At 38.5% G+C, this 17362-nt stretch overlaps 1 protein-coding gene across 5 annotated transcripts in view; it reads left to right on the top strand.

Annotated features, from left to right (window-relative positions):
• Window positions 1-952: 952 nt before the first annotated feature.
• LUC7L2 (LUC7 like 2, pre-mRNA splicing factor) overlaps window positions 953-17362 on the top strand; it is a 57249-nt gene continuing 40839 nt past the window's right edge. The window contains exons 1-3 of one of the 5 annotated variants that reach the window (XM_027101762.1): window positions 953-1425; window positions 14268-14338; window positions 15912-16006. In XM_027101762.1, coding sequence (XP_026957563.1) covers window positions 14281-14338; window positions 15912-16006 — 153 coding nt within the window. In that variant the 5' untranslated portion in view covers window positions 953-1425; window positions 14268-14280. Of the gene's footprint in view, window positions 1426-4430; window positions 4450-10607; window positions 11547-14267; window positions 14339-15911; window positions 16007-17362 lie in introns of those variants that run through there. The other 4 variants (XM_027101761.1, XM_027101760.1, XM_027101765.1 and 1 more) reach the window with 4 other exon arrangements.

Here is a 17362-nt window from a genome sequence, read left to right as displayed (position 1 = left end):
GTTAAAACCTCAGGGCAAGGCTCTGGGCTAGGATTTTCTGCTAGCTCATTTAGTCCTCACAACAGTGCTATAAGGTATGTATCTTCATTAGACATGAGATTAAGAAATAAATCGCTGCATGTCCCCACAGTTAGTAATCGGTCGACCTACATCTGGAATGCAGGGTGATGGCAAGCTAAGAACCCACAGGCTTGCTTTTCTGTTGTCAGGGCTGCTGATACACTGAAAAGGCCTTATCCTTCAAATTTAGCTCTCAAGCAGGAAAAAAATTCTCTACAAGATGACCTCCTTTCCTTTGTTAGAATACTGCTTAACTTTTATAGCTTCTAATTTAGACTAACAGCTTCCTGCTATATATATAAGTAACGATGACAAATCCGAATGGGGTAGGTGGCCTGTTTCGTAGTGCAGTAATTTCAGGCGTTATTTCCTGAACCTGATTTATTCCAGTTGGGGGTGCTTAAAGCCTCCTTGCATAGATTAAGGAAGATGACCCAGCTGTCAGATATCCAGGGCTCCTTCTGTAGAGGGTCGGGCAGCAGTGAGAAAGGAGTCGAGGCTACACGATTTTCAGGTGGGCCCTTGAAAACGAGTTAATCGGTCAATGAATATTCGTCAGGAATACGCCCGGATTAGCTCCTAAGACTGCTAACCTCCGTCGAAACGACGGGTACGGTCTCTACTTACTTTAGACTCGGGCTAACCCTCTGGTACACTAGCTAGCTTGGGCTGGTTCGCCAGCACAGCGTGCAACACTGCCCTAGCAGACCTGCAGCCTGGAGCGTTTTCGCGCCCGGGGCGGATCCAGCTCTAGGGTCCGTTGAGGCACCAGAGTCTCGCGAGATCTGGAGGGCTGGGGCGGGAGAGGCCCGCGTGCACGCGCCCGAGAGCCGTTAGGGTGGAACCCCTCCCGCACGGGGCGGGCGGAGCAAATACAGTTGGACGCTAGTTGGTGGAGCCCCCGCGGGAAACGACTAAGCGCGAGGAGCGTGCGCGCTCACGTCGCGGCGACGGTGGCGGCGAGCGGCGTCAGAGCTTGAAGGGGGGGTTGACGTCTTCTGGCGGGTGGCAGTGTTGGAGACGAGAGCTTGGTTAGCCGGTATTGCTTCTGTCCCAGGAACCCGACGGAGAGTGAGGGAACGAGGGTCGCTTTCGGGGGCTGCTGCCTTCCGCGTACGCGTCGTCGTGAGGAGCGCAGCCCGGACTCTCCTGCAACCCCTCCAGCTCCCTTTTCCGCACGCCTCGAGGCAGCGGCGGCAACCGAGACAGCGTCTCACCTTCCCCCACCCCTTCCCCTTGTCCCCCCGCCCGAGAGGGCCCGGTCTGCGCCCCACCCCCGTCCGTCCGCCCGCTACGCCGCCGCCATGTCGGCGCAGGCCCAGATGCGCGCGATGCTGGACCAGTTGATGGGCACCTCACGGGACGGTAAGTCTCTGCCAGTGCCCTGGGGGTGGGGGAAGGGATGGGGAAGGCGAGGGAAGGGTCTCCGCGGGCGCACCTGGGCTTGTGTGTGTGGCTGAGTAAGGGGCTCCTAGATTGGTAACACGAGGTCCCAGCTCCCGTCCCATCCAATCAGGGCTGGGCAGGCGGGCCTGGGGGGCGGCGACCGAGCGGATTGGCGGGAACTGCTGCCAATGGGGTCAGGCGGGGCCTGGAGGCCGAAAGGAGAGTTTGAGCCTTGAGTGTTGACTTGGCTGGGACGGGAGAGCCCACGTCTCTTTTGCGTAGGCGGGCGGCCTGTTTTGTCGCTGATTAGGTACCTGCGGACCGCTAAAGCCTCCGCCCCCTGAACTAATTCCTTAACCCAGAGCTTTGGGATCAGTCCTCGTCGCCGCCTTCCAGAGTATCCAGGGAGAACTGGCCCCCATCAACCACCCCCTTACCTGGGTCCGGAGAAAACCTTTACTAGGAATCCAGTCCCAGGGATGAAACAACCATTCTTATGGGAAAATCTGACCCAAACCATGGTTTCTTGAAGCGGGTGTGTTTGGCCCATTTTGTGAAAAGAAGGATGTTACGGCCTGTTTTTTTCCGTGAGACCTCCATTTTGTTAGACAATTTAATAGAGGCTTTGTTCAGTAAATATTGACAAACCTTGCTTGTGCCCCGAATAGAACCATTTTGAAAATGTGGTGCCCAGTGAAGTAGAATTGAGGGGAAACAACGATCCTTTTAGGCGCTTAGGTTAGAGCTTGTATAGAAAACCACTAATGGCTGGATAGCTTTTTGTCATAGAGAATTTCTAGATAAGATGAAATGCTGATGCTTTTTTGGTGGTGATAATTAGTAATGTACTCTTTGATATTCGACTCAAATCCATGCTAATATGGAGGAAGGGTCTAGTTCACTACTTTTTCTCTTAAAGACAAAGCCAATACTTGCTCATTTTTGTATGTTGCTTGTTCAGGCAAATAGTTTCTTAGCCATTAAAGAAATGCTTTTTTTTGACAAGTTATTTAAATTGTTTGATGTAAGAGAAAAGGCACACTCAACTTTTTAGCAGTCGCTATTATAATTTCCTTGAATGCTTTGCAGCAAAATATGTGAGTAAAACATTTTATCGAATTCAAATGTTTTAGCAGTGTATACTTTGCATGGTTTTTCAGTGTTCCTAGTTCAGTTGTAATAAATACCCACATTTGGAACTTATTTTCGTAGAACGTATAGAAAAATAGGTGTAGATCGCAAACCTACTTGTGGTTGTGTAGAGAGGAGGCAGGATTGGGAAGGAAATGAATTTCATTTGTGTAGTAAAGCCTTGAAAGTTAACGTTAATTAAAAATGCCACTGGAGAAACTTATCAGTTACCATTTTTCACTTTTAGATAAGAATGGTTTTTTATAACATGGTATTGAGAAGGGACTTAATCCAGAATCTTAGCTAACAGAATAATCTTTGTAGTAAAATTATAGAAATCATTTCATTTAAGACATACTTTACATGATCCTTTTAATCCTAGATGGGTACCATTTTGGGTACCTTCTGCATGGATTGAATTTCCTAATTTTACTGGGAGGGTAGTTGGATCAGAGTAACTACTATCACCTGATAAATTTCCAAACTAGGCAGCCAATCTAATATTGCAAAGCTGAATTAAAATGTGTGTGTGTGTATATATATGTGTATGTGTATATATATATATATATATATATACACACACACATACACGCATATACGTACATATATATATTTTTTCTATTTGTGTAATTAGCAGACACTTGGGTTTCTTAAAAATCCACTCTGCTTTGTATACAAATAAATTTATATTTTTATGTGTCTGTTACTGGATTTTTTTTTTTTTTTTTTTTGCCTCCAGACTAAGAGGATTTACCAATGAACCCATGTTTACAAGTCCACGATATTATTTAGCTGAAATGACTGGATTTTCACTGCTGTGTTGGGCCAGAAGTAAGAAACATACTACTTTCAAGGAAAAGAATTGAATTTTTTTTAGATACCCAAATTAGTTCTTTTATGTATATAAGACAAGAATCAGAGTATTCTTTTCCTTCTTACCAGATAGTTAATGAGTTTACATACTTCATCTTATGATTCAGGACCTTTAAATAATTAGGACTTTTTTTTTTAGCATACAGTCAACTTGAAGTTATCCAGGGATAGGGGGACGTGGATACCTTCCTGAATAACTCATGTAATTTGAAACCATATAATGGGAAGCTTTGTATTGGACACAGGAACAGCTTACAGGGAATGCTGTTGGGTGTCTTTGGTACTAAGAGGTGGAAATGGGGATCCAAGAGGTGGGAGAGAGATGGAAAAGGTAGGTAGGAGGGTATTCAAAGCAGCTGTGTCCAATTTTTTTTTTTTTTTGAATCCCAGAGACTGACTATAAAGCAACCACTCATTTTGTCAGGGTGGCAGTAACCACCCCCTCAACTCTTAGTGTCCTGTCTGTGAGGGAATCTGAAGTGGCACAGGAGGCCGAGAGTACTTTCTCTTTTACCTTCTTTGCCCCCCTAATGAAAGATTTATTTCCTCTTCCCCTCCCCCAAATTAGAATTTTTAATTAGTTTCTTTTTAAACTCCTTGGAGATTTAAGTCTGTTAAATGTAACTTACTTTGAATTACTTAAATTGGTTAATCATGTAGATTACCTAAACTTTACTGAAATTCTCAGAAATAGGAGTTTTAGTAGGGAAATGGAGAGGTAATTTTGGATCCCTGGGCACTCCCAGAAAGGACAGTCCTGGGTGAGTGGTGGAAGTGGGAGGCTTTGGACAACCAGAGGGCAGCATGATGGTGCTGGGAGGCTGGGCAGGGGGATGACCAGGAGGTGGGAGAGGAATGCATAAGGGAGGTGGGAGGGCCAAAGACAAACTTTGCCTTCTTTGCAATTTTGCCTAGGGCCCTGGTGGTGGCAACCGCCTGTGTGCCACTGAAAATCGTGCCGATGCCTGGCATACTGCATAAATGGAAGCAGGGTACCGCGTGAGTTGAAACATTGGTCACACTATATAAAGTTTGTATATGTGAATCAGTGTAACTCATACCCATGTAACTGGGGGTCTGACTGTATTTGGATTTTTCTGATAAGGCATCATGGGCTAAGGAAAAGAGCACTGGGCTGAGACTCAGGAGACCTGGTTTCTAGCCCCAGCTGTACCTCTAATTGTAACTTTGGGTAAGTCACTTAACCTTTTTTGCCTCAAGTTAAATCTATAATTTGTTAAATGAGAAGCCAAGTAATTTCCTATGTTATCCTCAAAAATGTTGAAAAATAAGTATATTTTAAGTTTTTTAAAAGGGAGGAACCGTAACTAGATATAAATTAGTATCTTATTTTGTCTGAAGTTTAAGATACATTAAATTTTATAATTACCTTTGTTTTAGTTGTTAGCATTAATAGAAGGGAGAGGGGCAAGTTGTCTTCCCCGAACATACTCCATTTGAAAGCAGGGAGGAGCAGCACAGGAGAAGTCAAGCAGCAGTTCAGCTGAATTGTCTGTGTGATGGTTGGAGGAACCTAGTGTCCTCACACAGACTGTAGTTACTTTTGTTGGGTTGGTTTAATTGGAAGGATGTCCCTTAGCTAAAGCCCTTCTGCCAACAAGTGCAGTTTAGTTATGAGAAGTCTCTGGCCCTGACCCCAGAAAGGCCTTGCAAGGTTCCAGGGATAGGAATTAAACAAAATTGAGGGTGTGAATTTAGATTATATCCTAAGTTTAGCAACTAAAGAAGTTACAGAAGGTAGTTTTGGGGATTAAATACCTCTTAATTGCTTATAACCCTTAAATGGGAACAGAGACCATCTCGTAAAAGGTTACACCAGGCCAGAAATGGCATCTGCCCTCAAAAACAACCAGTAGACTAATGGCATTCAGATTATAGATTAGAATTTTATAGCATAGTTAGTTGTCCGTTATGGTTAGGGAATGGTTAGCGGAAGTTGAAGCTTTCAGATAATTTTAGCTGTTTTTGATGGTAATCCTTCTGACCATATGATGTTCTTGCTCAGTTAAGAGAGTACATTAGTCATAATTTAATATTTTTGCTGATTACGTACATATATGGTAGTTGAAGTTTATGGGATGTAAAATTAAAAGGATATGCATCCTAGGAGATACCCAGGAAAATACAGTTCAGAAAATCATTTACTTGTACCTAGTACCTAGTTTAGTGATATGTAACTGTTGAACCTATAGGACAGTATGACCTCGCTGGCTTTCTGCAAAATAAATTATTGAATCAACGATTGAAGTAGCGTTTTCTTCAGTGGATTTTTTTCGTAAAATCATCTTTACTGTAATCTGTGTTCCTTGACTTGTCATCAACACTGAGAGCATTTTCTTTTCTTTTTCTCTCATTAACATAATGAATCATTTATTTCTTGGTCAGTTGTAAGTCATTCTTCTATTCCACTTGGATTGTTCATTTTAAGTGAAGGAGGCATAGCCTTTAATGTGCAAATATACATTTTTTTAAATAATTATGGGCTATATCTAACTCTAGAGCTTGTAAATTCTTTAACATTATAAGAAATTTTAGCAAACATAAGGTTAAGTAGTTAAACGTAAACTTAAACAGAGTTTTAGTAAATATTTGATTTTATCGGAAGTCCAGGCATACCAAAACACTGAAAACTCTGTTAACACCCACATAGTGAATCCATTTAAAAAAACTTTAACTCACTTTGAACTCTGAAAGCTATTTGTCTACAGAACAGCCCAGGTGATAATAATATCACCTCTTACAACTCTGCATTGTTCTTGGATTCTCTACAGTTGTTTAGCTCTCCTCAAGTAAATCTATGCTTCTAAGACATTTCTTTTGCTTCGGGTAAAAAAATAAAAGCAAAGAAAAATCATTTTGTCTGTCAGTCCATAAGCTTTATAAGCAGCAAGTAAATACTTTGATTTGGTTTGGGGTAGATGTCATATAAGGATAAATGGTAGTGAGCTACATGTTCAAGATGGGTAGCAAGAAGTCAAGGGCAAGTAGGTTCATGGATGGGGGTGAGGTTTAGTGAGGGTTTCAGTACCAGGTGGTTCATATCAACATTAAAGCTTGATGTTCCTAATGGTGCAGGCAAGTTTGGGGTTGCAAAGATAGGCAGAGGGCTTAAAACAGTAAGTGTGGCCAAGACTAGATAAATGAAGCAGGTACTCCTCAAGAATGGAGTTCCAGAAAGGTGCTTGAAATGTTAGTATATTCATTGAGGACACATAATTGATTGTATACCCAACTTAATAGTCAGTCTACTGAGAAGTTGTAGACTGTGAAGATGAGGAAAGTTAGAACATTTTGGGGAGAAAGAATGAGGGAGTGGGAGGGAGGGTAAGTTTATGACAGGAATCTTACGGATTCAGCACCTGCAAAAAAGTCATTCTATTCCTTTTCAGTTTAAGATCTCATACACTAGCAGCTGCTGGGATAGAAATTAGAAGGCAAGGCCAAAATAGATCAGTTAATCAGTTTTGTAAGATTACTGAGGATAGAGAGAAAAGTAGTTTGTAAAAACTCTGAAATTGGCTACAGCTTAGTGTTTTTGTTTTAACTGAGTAACTTATGACTGAAAAGTCAAAGCCATTAGAAAGTAACATGTAACTCAATCAGCTGAATAAATGTTATATTTTTCTATTTAACATGGCCTAGAGAAAGGAGTCTTCAAAACTTTTTTCTTAAAATACTCTTACTAGATCCTGATCCTTATGTTCTAATTTAGTTGTGAACCATGTGCAATGATGTTGGCCTCTGTGATTCAACATGAAAAGAATTTAATCAGCTGCCCTTGCTGAATCTTTTGTCATGTCTCCTGAATGCATGGTAAATTGTTTTTATTTTCTTGAGACCTCAGGTTTCTGCCGACATCAGTTTTCTCTTTCAGAGTTAAATTCTCCAAAGCTTTGCTTTTCAGTAGAATAGGTTGGATATTTATTGGATAGTATCTACAGTATATATACACCTTGCTGTTCAGCTGCTTCTATATTTTGTCCTACTACTATGATATACCATATACCCTTTTCAGTTACTTGAGGGTGTGTTTTAGATCAGGGTTGGCGCTATGGCCCACCTGCTTTTTGTAAATAAAGTTTTGTTGGAACACAATCATGCCCATTTGTGTATATATTGTCTGTAGCTGCTTTGCCTTACAACAGCAGAGTTGGGTAGTTGCAACAGAGATATATAGCTGGTAAGCTTAAAATATTTGCTATCTGGCCCTTTAAGAAAAAGCTTTTTGACCATTGTTCTAGATCAGTGTTTATCAAAAATGTGGTGCCCAGATCATCAACCTTAGCATCACCTGGAAACTTGTTAGAAACACATATTCTTGGACGTACCACCCCAGGCCTACCAAATCAGAAGTTCTGGGGATGGGGGCCAGCAATTTGTGTTTTAAGAAGCCTTTCATGTGACTCTGATGCACATTAAAAGTTTGAGAAACTCTGTTCTGGATAAATGTTTCCCAAATGTAAATCACATATATCACCTGTACTATTTTTTACCCTGTTTTCTTTTTGTTTAATTTTTTATGTCAACTCACTTTCTGAAAATTTAAGCTAATTTTAAAATGAAAGTTTATGTCACCAGAAAAATAAATACAATGAAAACAACATGGTGTTATGAGATAACTAGAGTCTGTTGTCACTTACCCTATGCTAAAAATTAGAACTCATTAGCTGTATTAAGTACGTACTAAGCACCAAGTGGAAACTTTTTTCTTGCCTTAATCATGATAAATAATCACTAGTGATTGAGTGGTGTTTAAAATGTCATGTTGGTGAAATCATACAACATCTAAAATTATTTTTTGTCCAAATCCTGTACTTTAGGAAATACTGTATTAGTTGCTCATACGGAAGGAAAGCTGCTTGAACTGTATATACCTAAGCCACTGGGTAGAAATGACTTTTCCTTAGAAATAGACAGAAATACACACCCATGGGATGGAGAGATATAGAAGTCCCCAGAGAGGTCCATCTAGACTTCTGGGATGAAATTACGTATTTAGCTTCATCTTACCTTTCCATTAATGTTTTGGTCCATGGTGGTCAGCAATTCTGCAGGATTTCACCAACTTCTTCCACAGTGGGATTGTGAAAGGTGCTGGCTGTGAGAAAAGCTGATTATCAAAGAAAACCCCTGGACTAGAAACTGGGGGGAAGTGCTGTGATTCTGCATTATGGACCGGAACCAGCAAGGCATGCTTACTAGAAAAACAGTTGATTCACCTCAGATTTTAGAATTTTGAGAAATTCTGGTATGAAAATAAATCAAATGATTTAATTTGCCTCATAGTATTAGAGGGAATACTTCCCCAGACATGGTGTTCTGATACTGGCCGATGTGTTTTAGGGTGTAGTAATTGATAGGACTAGAACCTGAATATCCCTAGGTTGTTGAGTTGCTTCACTTTTTTTCTTGCTTTCTTTTTCTTAGAGATTATGGACGTACTTGCTTCTGTTGTCGTTTGACTCTGCAATAAAGTAGTGACATAGGACTCTAATTCTCGAGGGACTGAAAGTCCAGTAGGGCGTGAAGATTGCACATGAACAGTTACGTTTATTTTTAAGTGATAAATTCTGTGATACTGATTGCATATAGGTGTCTAATTTTGAAAAAAGTTCTAAAAAACATAAAAGACCACCAAACACCTATAGGAGAACAAGTGTTATTTGTTCATTAAGTAAAGTGTTACAAATGAAGTCGCTCATGTTCTCCTTCACAGTTTCAGTCCTTTCCCCCAAAGGCAATTCTTGTGACTATGTCACGGTTTTCCATGGTTTTCCTGCTCTGTTGTTTCAATAGTTGTAAGGCTCAGTCTCCTTCATGGTAATCTCTGTTTTTCATTTTAACTTCCTTTATCATTGAGTTGTCTGTTTCCTCTGTCCTTTGATATTCTTATTTATCCTTTTTATTTCTTCATTAGTTTTAGATTTGGGGAGGCTCTGCTTAGCGTTTATAGCTATCACCAACTATGGAGAACTTGTCTCTAATAGACAAATCAGCCAATTACTTTTTCTTTGGTTCTTTTCAGCTATTTCCTCATAGCCAGAGAGAGCTTTCGTTACTTCTAATTTTGTGTATAAAAAGTTCTGGATGATAGAAGGCACCAGATATCCAGAGTAGGAGTATTATTGTATCAGAATTGCAGTTCTGCAAGTAAGTATCAAAATATGAAATTTAGCAGGCTGCAACTTTTTAATGACTGACTTCCCTTTATGACATATACCATAAAACAAATTGTATATAATCCACTTTTAGGACTAAATTTGTGGGTAACTGTTTATTCAGGCTTTTCTAACGTGTGTCTTAAATCTAAGAGGAGGAATATGTTGATCTCCTATAGCATGTATCCCCCTGGAAGAAATGTGATGGCGTTGAGCCCTGCCAGTGACCAAGATTCTGTGCTTGTATAATGAGGGAAGATAGGGTTGTGGCAGGGGTGGAATAGAGCCCTTGGAATGTAGCTACTTCAGTATTTCTTTCTGCACATTTCCTTCACCATTCTGTTAGCTCTTAAAGACCCTGAGCTTTTCGTCCTGTTACCAAGGCTGTTTCCCAGTCTCATTCCTTATAATTTTTTTATATGGATTTTCATAGACAAGTAGGCTGATAGATTTAAAAAATTATTTTAGCATTATTAATCTTTGGTCATATTCAGCAAGAATGAACTTGTTTTGGAAATTTCTTCTGCAGTGGGCATTGCATTTTTAAAATGTCGGGCTTGTCATGGTGATTATGGTGGGGGTGATATTGGTACCTATTTGTAATGATAAACCTGTAGGACCATATGAAAGAATTAAGAGGGATGGCCTTTCAGTACCCTTATTTTTTGCATTTTCTGGGGGAAAGGAAAGCCTCTACTAATACTCAGTATGATTTTATAAGTTCTGTTAGAAAGAATGACTTGATATTACATTTGGAAGGGAGAATGCCTTAATTAGTTTTTCCCGCTGCCATCTTTGGCTGAGTATTTTTTCTTTCCTTTTGTAATAAATGTATTCCTGAAAAGTTTGACATGTAACGAGTCCTATTAAATGTTTCCAAAGCATCAGTAATCATATAATGTTAAGACATGGTAGTGAATCTTTTCATAAAATAAACCCTATACTTTGTACTATATAAATATACAATGAATTAAACTGTATTTATTAACAAGGTAACATGGAGTAATAAGAGTTTTTTCTTTTAAGGTTATTATAAAAGGGTTCTTATAGGTGAGCTTTAGGCTAAATTCTAAAGGAACAACAAAGGTAGGTGGGAGATGTTAGTGGATTTGGTGAGACTATTGGAGGAGTGTGTAAAAATGATCGAATTTGTTCTTTGCTATAATAGTTACAGTGAAGCAGTAGCTTTTATCTTGGTTCCACGTGAAGACATAGGGGTTTACTTGTCCATATGAAGACATGTGTTTTCTGTACAGGACAGGTCTCTTCCTGCTCTGTTACTAGACTAGAAATTGGTCTTTATATAGTTCCCACATTATTATGTGGAGTCCTAGCTTATGTTGTAGGTAATAAGAAGGTGGAACATTTGAAGATTTGAGGGCACAGGGAAATGAGAAGCTTTAGGCTTATTCACCTCTCTTTCTAGCTCTGGCTTTCCTTTCACTGAGAGGGTATGGAATTTATTTCAGAGGGAATGTGCCTGCCCTGTCCCAAGCCAACAGTGACACGTGGCCCCTAACAAGTATGCCTGTGGGGAGGGCTTTGGTTGTCACATTGGAGAATGTGGGAGAGCTTTTCCTCTTCTGGCCCCATTTATAAACTAGGATGCTTCCATTTGCTTTGTGTGCTGTTGAGTTTTCTCTTCTCTGTTTTCTCTAAGCTAAGCTCTTAGCTGATTCTGTACAAAAGAAATACTAGTTGTTTTTATAAATTGCTTGCCATTAATGCCTGATAAAATGCGGTAAAATAAGGATTCTGCATACCATTATATATGTCAAATATTACAAAGTTTAAGGTTCTTTTGAAATTACAATACTAAACTCAGTTCACTTTTGCTTAGCCTTCACAGTTGTTGATCACATAGCATGGTCATCCACTCACAGCTTAAAAAAATACAGGGAGCATCGGAGAGAATGGGTAAAGTAAAATTTTGATGTTTTTAAAATAGCACCTAAATCTATGAAAGTTGATTTGATTTATTGTTTGTATGGGTGGGAGAGGGTGGTTGGCGCTGGAAGGGAGGGGGTGGATATTGGGAAAATAGCATGCACCATGTAAAATGATGTCAGATACCATCTAGGCTAAGATTTTTAAGTGTTGCTACTACAGTTTAAGTCTGTTTCAGAAAGGGCAGGACCATAAAATGGCAGTGTTGGGATTTACAGTGGGTTTATCTTTCCCTCCCTACAGATTGAAGGGGATTTTGAGAACAGCAATATTTGAGTAGTTTGGACAGAAGCCTTCTTTTTAGAGTGGGCTGTCCATATTCCCTGAGTAAAACTGCCTCAGTAGCACCTCATGCTCTGTTAACGTGACTGAAAGACCTTGAGAGGAATAATATTTATGCTAGTTTTTATTGTATACCTATGACTCAGGTGTTCTCAAATATAGGTTATGATTCATGAAACTCATGAAGAGGTTGAACAACAGAGGTTAAGAGAGTTGTTACTCTGAAGGTAGTTGCTTGGTAGAAAAAACATTAATAGAAATTTTGATGCTTCCATTCAGATGAAGAACACTTTTCCTTTCAAAGTTCTAAATCAAGTTTTTAATCTCAAATCTCATCATTATAGTTATGTACAAAGCCTAATTAATTAGTATTACGGAGGTCACAGAGAAGAGAGCCTGCCATGTTTTTACGGAGAGGGCATTTTGTTGTTGAGAACTCAAATAACTTGGTCTAACCTCCGCCCCATTATTTTTAAACTTTTTTCTTTGTTTACACATTTAAAATCTGGGTGCAGAAAAAATTAAATCAGATTTTACCCTAAAAATACTATTCTTGCCCCAGCTTTGCTATTCCCCTACATGAAGCCATTTGCCAAAGCCAGATACGACTTACTTATTGTTTCCCAAACCTTCCTGCCTCTATAAGCTTTGTCAAAGGTATTACCGCCAGTTTGGAATGCTCTTCTTTCCCCTTTCCTTTGGTCTAAGTCCTGTCTTTCCTTCAAATAATGGCTTCTACTCATTGCATGAAGCCTTCTCTAACCTCTTCAGTCCTTGGTGGTCATTCTAGTCTTAGAATTCCTGAAGTACTACTATTTGGTAGTATTTCATCCATTACAAACATTCATCTGGCACTTGGATCATGCTTCCTTTTGCGTTACTTGTTACTGCATTTAAATATCCTGTTTCTCTAGGAAAATGAGGGGCTCCTTGAGGGTAGAGAGCTTGTCTTAAATGCCTCTTTGTAATCCCATTGCCTAGCACAGAGGATATGTTCAGTATTGGGCTTGATTCTATTATTTGGATCCAATATTAGTGTAACAGAGCAATTGTTCTTTTAACTTAGGTTATTTTTATAATGAATATATACCCAGAAAACCCAAAGATAAAGTACATTGAATTAATGAAGTAATTCCTTGTATTATAAGGAGATTTGGTTCATATTTGTTCCTTATTAATTATAGTTTCCCTCTCCCCCCTCCTTTGTTTTTTAGTGGGTGCTGTTTTACCTAGTTTCTTTTGAAAAACATGGTTTGGGCCAGATATATTGACATTTTATATTACTAGTATTTTTATTTTAAAATTCTTTGTTGGTTTAGCCAGATTATACTTTCATGGCTTAAGCCCAAATAAAATACATTTATTAAATACTGTATGGTAATATAGTCAAATTATTTTAAAATGTTAACCTTAAAGTCTCTCAAGTAAAATTTAAAAAATATCAATAAACATATTCAGTTGCTAGTACCTCTCAGGGTATTTCTGTATCTCAAATTATTAGGAATTTTATTATTTCATTGTTACAAAGATTTCTGTCCTGTACAGGCTGATATTTGATAGCTGTATTTATTGTGTTTGCTGCAGTTATCAAATGTTTATAGAGCAACTATTCGTATGTAGTGAGGAGTTATTTAAAATTACTTTTTGGCATTTATAGAAACTGACACTTAAAGGTCTTGAGGGATGATTTTGCTTAATTCATATTTGGAATTGTTCTCATTTTATCTGATAGCAGTGTCTTCAAGGCACATATGTCTTAATGTTAGATTTATGTCGTGATTTCAGAGGAAATGTTTGACTAGTAAAACTTCAGAGAATCTTGATTTTAGTCGAAGGCCTGGCTTGTCATATTCTTGAGCCATTAGTTTGACAAAGCACTGAAACAATACTGCTGTTGCATTACTGAAAAACTTAGAAACTTGTAGCAGGGAGACTTCTAGATACGTAAGTTTTTTTTTCTTCAAAAATTTGTATTATCTTTAAATTTCTTAGCATAATTTGGGTACATGTGAGAAAGCAAAAAGCCTCTAATAAAGCATTGCCATTCTGGTGTGAGCTCATCAGAGTACCATTCTGACATGAGCTTAAGGCCCTCACCAAAGTCTTGATGAAATATACTTTATAAAAAAACATTTTTCAAAACCCCAGTTTGCCCAAGGACCACTTTACAGAGCTCCAGCCTTGGACTTTTACCTGTGATCAGTCATATTCTTCTCTAGGGTTACACTTGTTAAGTCAATATTTTAGAACAAAACAAAACAAAACAAAAAACCCTGATTTTGTTCACTTTTGTTTTCATATACAAGAATCTTTACAGTCAACATGTACTTCTAGATGCTATATTGAAATTGCTGGCAGAGTCTATTCTATACAGACTGAACAATCTGGCCCCTTGTTTTATTTGTAAAGGTTCAATGTATCTATGCCTGCCTACTTCAGTCTGCAAGGGAGTGTCAGAAAGGCCCCGCATTCGCCGAGCCGTGAGTTATCACTAACTTTTCAGATGTGTTAATGAATGTGGAACAAAAGCAGTTGTGTTTAAAAGGAAAAAAGGACCATCAAAATAACCTTTATTATAGTAGCAGGCGTGAACACTAAATTAATTATTCCAAATTGTGGTGTCAAAAATAACCTACTTTAACTAGAGACTAGCCTCTAGAAAACCTATTGTTGAACTGCTCTGAAGCTATCATTTTAGCTATAAATTACTATTCTTCAAATTTTATAAACCTGGTTGTAAATGAATATGTTCTTTAAGTCTTTTTAACCAAATTAAAACAATTTGAACAAAATCTTACCCCGCCTAAAAATGATAGTATTTAGTTGACTTTGAGTTAAGCTCTTCAAAATAAGACCATGTGAAAGGGGTAAAGTTTTAACCTTTTTTGTTATTCACATGTGAAAAACAAATTAATTTAGATAATTGAATCACTTCCTAGATGAAAGTTTTTAGTTCAGTGGTGTTTAAAGTCTATTTTGGTACCAACAGTTCTCGCTTCAGTAATTCACCAGTAGGTTTTCATTCATCAATGACGATACCAGTTTAAGGCTAAAAATAAAACACGTTCATTTTCTAGGGCTTATCATTTTACTTAGAGGAAATGTCCTTAAGAGTCCCCCCACCCCCCAAAGAGATTCTAAGCAAAAAAAATGTAACTAACATCTATATTTTGTTAATATAGTTACCTTTCTTTTTCTTAGATTCTTTAAAGTTTTGAGTAGATAGGCATATTTGATTAGGTTGGGTGCTTCTGTTGCTTAGGAGGTGTATTATGTTAAATGAAGACAGAATGAATTTAAATGTACCCGGTTTGGCCATATATAGCACAGACTACATAAAACTTGGAGGTGTGGGACCTTTGGAGGCATTAAAGTTAACATTTCATTTAGGCAGTATGCCTTTGTTTGACTGGTGTGTAAGTCCTTCTTCCAGGTTTGTACGCTCTTAAACACGTTATTCTACCCTCTCTAACTCCTCCCAGCAGCAAAAGGGAGACACTTCAGCTGGAACAAAATAGTGGAAGAAATGGCGTCTGGGGTTCAGTGGGGATTCGCAGTGTGTATGCAATGTTTGCAAGATTACTTTTTATGTTTTTCAATTAATGTAAATAATTAAAATATAAATCAGTGCTTAGTGTCAAGTAGGGAACATTGTATACCAGTAGAAATTCTCCTAGTGGGTCTGCTGCAAGTCACTTAACCTCTTGGGGCCTCAGTTTCCTCATCTGCAGTATGAAGGAGTTGGACTCGATAATCTTTAAGGTCCATTCCTGCTCTACATGCTATGCTTTTCTGAAGTACTCTGTTTAACAGAATGCATTGCTTTCCCACTTTGACTATTTGAATTACATGTGCAGTACACATACTGCAACTGCATGTTGTCTAAAATAGTTTTTCTGTAGGATATTATATAAAAACTAACCCCTCTTGAGCTGATTTATAAATGTGTGTGTGTATAGCCACACATAAAAAGCTAGTGATGGTAGGGCTCTCAGAAAATAAATATTTTCCAGTTGTCTAACCTTGAATGTTATTAACTTTCCTCTATTACAGGAGATACTACTCGTCAACGAATCAAATTCAGTGATGACAGAGTATGCAAGAGTCACCTTCTGAATTGTTGCCCCCATGATGTCCTGTCTGGAACTGTACGTGTTTATTAAATCTATTGTTTTGTTATTGGTATACTACGAAAACAAACTATTTGATAAAGTCTTAATTTCGTGTCACATTATTATTCAGTGATTTTTTTTTTTTTTAAACACTTGTTAGCGCAGCAATTTGCATCCCTTATATTCAGGTTGATAATTTAGATCTGTAATAATTGAATTCCTCACAAAAATGATTGCTGAGTTTTACTTTATAATTTTTTCCATTCTTCAGAGCAAGCTTTTAAAAAGCATTTCTTATTTGAAACATAGAGGCAGTTATTATACAGCAGTTGCACTTTTAGTTTAGAAATAATATAAATGATTTTTTTGTTGTTGTTGGTACGCGGGCCTCTCGCTGTTGTGGCCTCTGCCGTTGCGGAGCACAGGCTCCAGACGCGCAGGCTCAGCGGCCATGGGTCACGGGCCCAGCCGCTCCGCGGCATGTAGGATCTTCCCAGACCGGGGCATGAACCCGTGTCCCTTGCATCGGTAGGCGGACTCTCAACCACTGCGCCACCAGGGAAGCCCTGTAAATGATTTTTTAAATTGTTTGCTTCACTGTTGAGCAGAGTAGACTTTCATCCAAAACAGTATACATTTTTATTAAGATTTGTGCACATTTGAATGTGGAAATCATTGTGGGGAAAATATACTGGTAAATACTTAAATTTACACAATTTGTGAGTATTGTTGTCGGTTAAAATTCACGTATATTGCTTACTCCTAATGATGTAAAGCTCACTTAATTTAAGTTCTATATCTAGTGATGTTGGTTAATCTTAGAGCATCATTTTAATTTGGTAGATAAATCACATGATGATGGACATATTTAAATGGGACAGAGGATTTGATTCCCTGGCTTTTGGATTTGATTGAAATGATAACTCACTTTCAAGAGCTTCCATTCACAAGGATAGCAGACGAGGGCTGGTAGGGCCTAAACATTTAGCTGACTTTGTTATTTGTCTGAAATGAAGAAAAGATTTCAAACTTCCATTTGCAGAAGCAATGAGTTCCCTTAATTAAAGTTGTCTAAATTAGTGGTTTCTTCTTCTTCTTCTTTTTTTTTTTTTTTTGGCCGTGCCACGTGGCATGTGGGATCTTAGTTCCCTAACCAGGCATGGAACCCGTGCACCCTGAAGTGGAAGCTCAGAGTCTTAAGGAGTGGTTTCTTCCTGATAGGAGGAGTTAAATACCCCAAATACATAAGTATCAAGGCATTTTTGATCAAAAACACCACTTTTTCCAATAGTAAAGACCGTCGAAACTATATTATGTTAAAAGGAATAGAAGAGCTAACATTTAAAAAATATGTAATACTTAAATTTTTTTAAGTATAATATTGAAAGGGAA

The sequence above is a fragment of the Aethalodelphis obliquidens genome, unplaced genomic scaffold, assembly GCF_003676395.1.
Source record: "Aethalodelphis obliquidens isolate GAN/ISIS:26980383/991018 unplaced genomic scaffold, ASM367639v1 scaffold5, whole genome shotgun sequence".
Lineage (NCBI taxonomy): Eukaryota > Metazoa > Chordata > Mammalia > Artiodactyla > Delphinidae > Aethalodelphis > Aethalodelphis obliquidens.
The sequence above is the reverse complement of the archived record's forward strand: the minus strand, read 5'-3'. Positions and strand labels throughout refer to the sequence as shown.